At 39.3% G+C, this 1,907-nt stretch overlaps 1 protein-coding gene across 1 annotated transcript; it reads right to left on the bottom strand.

The window, feature by feature from the left end:
- Positions 1–34: 34 nt before the first annotated feature.
- On the bottom strand, positions 35–1,238 carry LOC118757230 (the record flags this gene model as incomplete). Its single annotated transcript, XM_036491959.1, has 1 exon — positions 35–1,238. A coding segment is annotated over exon 1 (1,204 nt), but the record flags the coding sequence as incomplete, so codon positions are not given.
- Between the last annotated feature and the right edge of the window lie 669 nt (positions 1,239–1,907).

The raw sequence follows: 1,907 nt of genomic DNA, 5'->3' as shown, positions 1-1,907 counted from the left end.
GCGCCGTCACCTGAGGGGTTCGGAGTTCCCTTACGATCTGTTGCTTTTGGCTGAACTGCTTGTTGTAGGTGGAGCAACGTATGATGCCTTGAATGGCACGCGCTACAATTGAAGGGACTGGTGCACCTTGTCACCGTATGTCCGGCTGACAAGCAATTCAAACAACGTTTATTGCTCTTGACGTACTCAATTCTGTCGGAAGGGGTTAACTTGCGGAATCTTTCGCAGTGTCGTAACTTATGCTCGCTATTTTGACACATTGTGCACGATTTTTTGGCGACACTAGCTTGAAAGGCGCCAAGTCTCTTTGGAGGTGCTTCCGGCATTTGCCGTGTGTTTTGGGGCTTAGGCGTCTTAGCTGTTTTGTTGCCCTTGAGCCCTGAAACGGTTTCTAATGTCTGAAACCGATTGGATAAGAATTTATCCATATCTTCCCATTTTGAGATCTCTGTTTTGTTCTCTATGGTTTGTTCCCACAGAGCCAGTGTGCATTCTGGCAGTTTCGTCGAGCATAAATACGTTATAATTGCATCCCAATTAGAAATGTCAATCTGATGACATCGAAGGGACGAGATGCAATTATTTATGTCCCGCTGCAGTTTTTTAATAGAGCTACCGCAATCGCTCTCAACTGCGTTTAAGTTGAATAAAATTTTTAATTGCGTATTGACCAGAATACGTTTATTCTCGTATCGGTCGCTTAAATTTTTCCAGGCTGTTGAAAAGCCTTCGTTAGTTAAAGGACACCTTCGCACGATTTCTTTAGCTTCACCTTGAGTTTTCTGATTGAGATGGAATAGTTTCTCAACAGGGGTAAGGCGCTTATTGAGAATGTAGATGGCCGTAAACATATCTCTGAATGATGGCCATGAAAGATAATCCCCTTTAAAGATATCTGTGTCACAGGGAGGCAGATGAATGTTGTGCTCCCGAACAGACACATCTTCATTTTCTTTCTCAATTTTCGCTAACTTTTCTAAATCAGACGCTATTGCAGCCATGCACTTCATATAGCAGCCAAAATTACTCTTATTTTTGGCTTTTACAGATAGTCTATCCTCTCTTGTCAAATCGGTGTTTATGAGGGCTTCATGGGCTGATTTTGTTTTCCTCCACATGGCTCTCAGCTCCTCTTGCTGTATTGCAAGTGCATGCTTATTCTGATCTTCGAATGGCGTACTGTTGTAGTCACTCTCAAATTCGGTTATGGCATCTGCCAATCGAATGAAAGTTTCCATTTTTGGATGTTAGAGCCCGGTAAATTTGAGGTAAAAAGTTGTATAGTTCGTGGTACTACTGATAAAAATCTGACCGCAGATTTGTTGGGTTAGAGAATTATTACCACGGAAAACACAGAGATAGAAATCTGATCGCAGATTTAATGTATGTCTAACGAAATTTAATGCTCAAAAACTATTTGAACTTTTTCACCCGAATAGCCACACCAAAATAAATCTTTCACCATGCCAGCAAATTATTACCACTATCCCAATAATAAGATATTAGTTTTTGGTATCCATGTACGTATTTATATCAAAACTACTTTATTTATTTTCAGCCAAAGGATTATAGTGTGTACAAGTTTATGTTTATGTTGACTTTCGTTTAAAAAAACGCTCAAAGGATTTGTGTAAATATGTACGTGCAAAGTAAGATAAAAATTACAATATGAATATGAATATATATATATGAATACAGTGATCGCGCAAATATACAGGAGGAATCACTTGCCTCCCAACTTTTCGATGAAAAGTAAAAACAGTGTATGAATATTTAATTATTTTTAGCCGCCTCGATATTTCAAGTTTAATTGGCGGTTAAAAACAGAGGTGTTTTGTGCTTTAATACGCGCAAGTGAATATTGTGGAAGTGAAAGAAAAGGGGGGTCAGTGTTTGATTGTGACTGC

Source organism: Rhagoletis pomonella, unplaced genomic scaffold, assembly GCF_013731165.1.
Source record: "Rhagoletis pomonella isolate Grant_MI unplaced genomic scaffold, Rhpom_1.0 Rhpom_scaffold_15585, whole genome shotgun sequence".
NCBI lineage: Eukaryota > Metazoa > Arthropoda > Insecta > Diptera > Tephritidae > Rhagoletis > Rhagoletis pomonella.
This window is presented reverse-complemented; position numbering and strand designations above follow the sequence as displayed.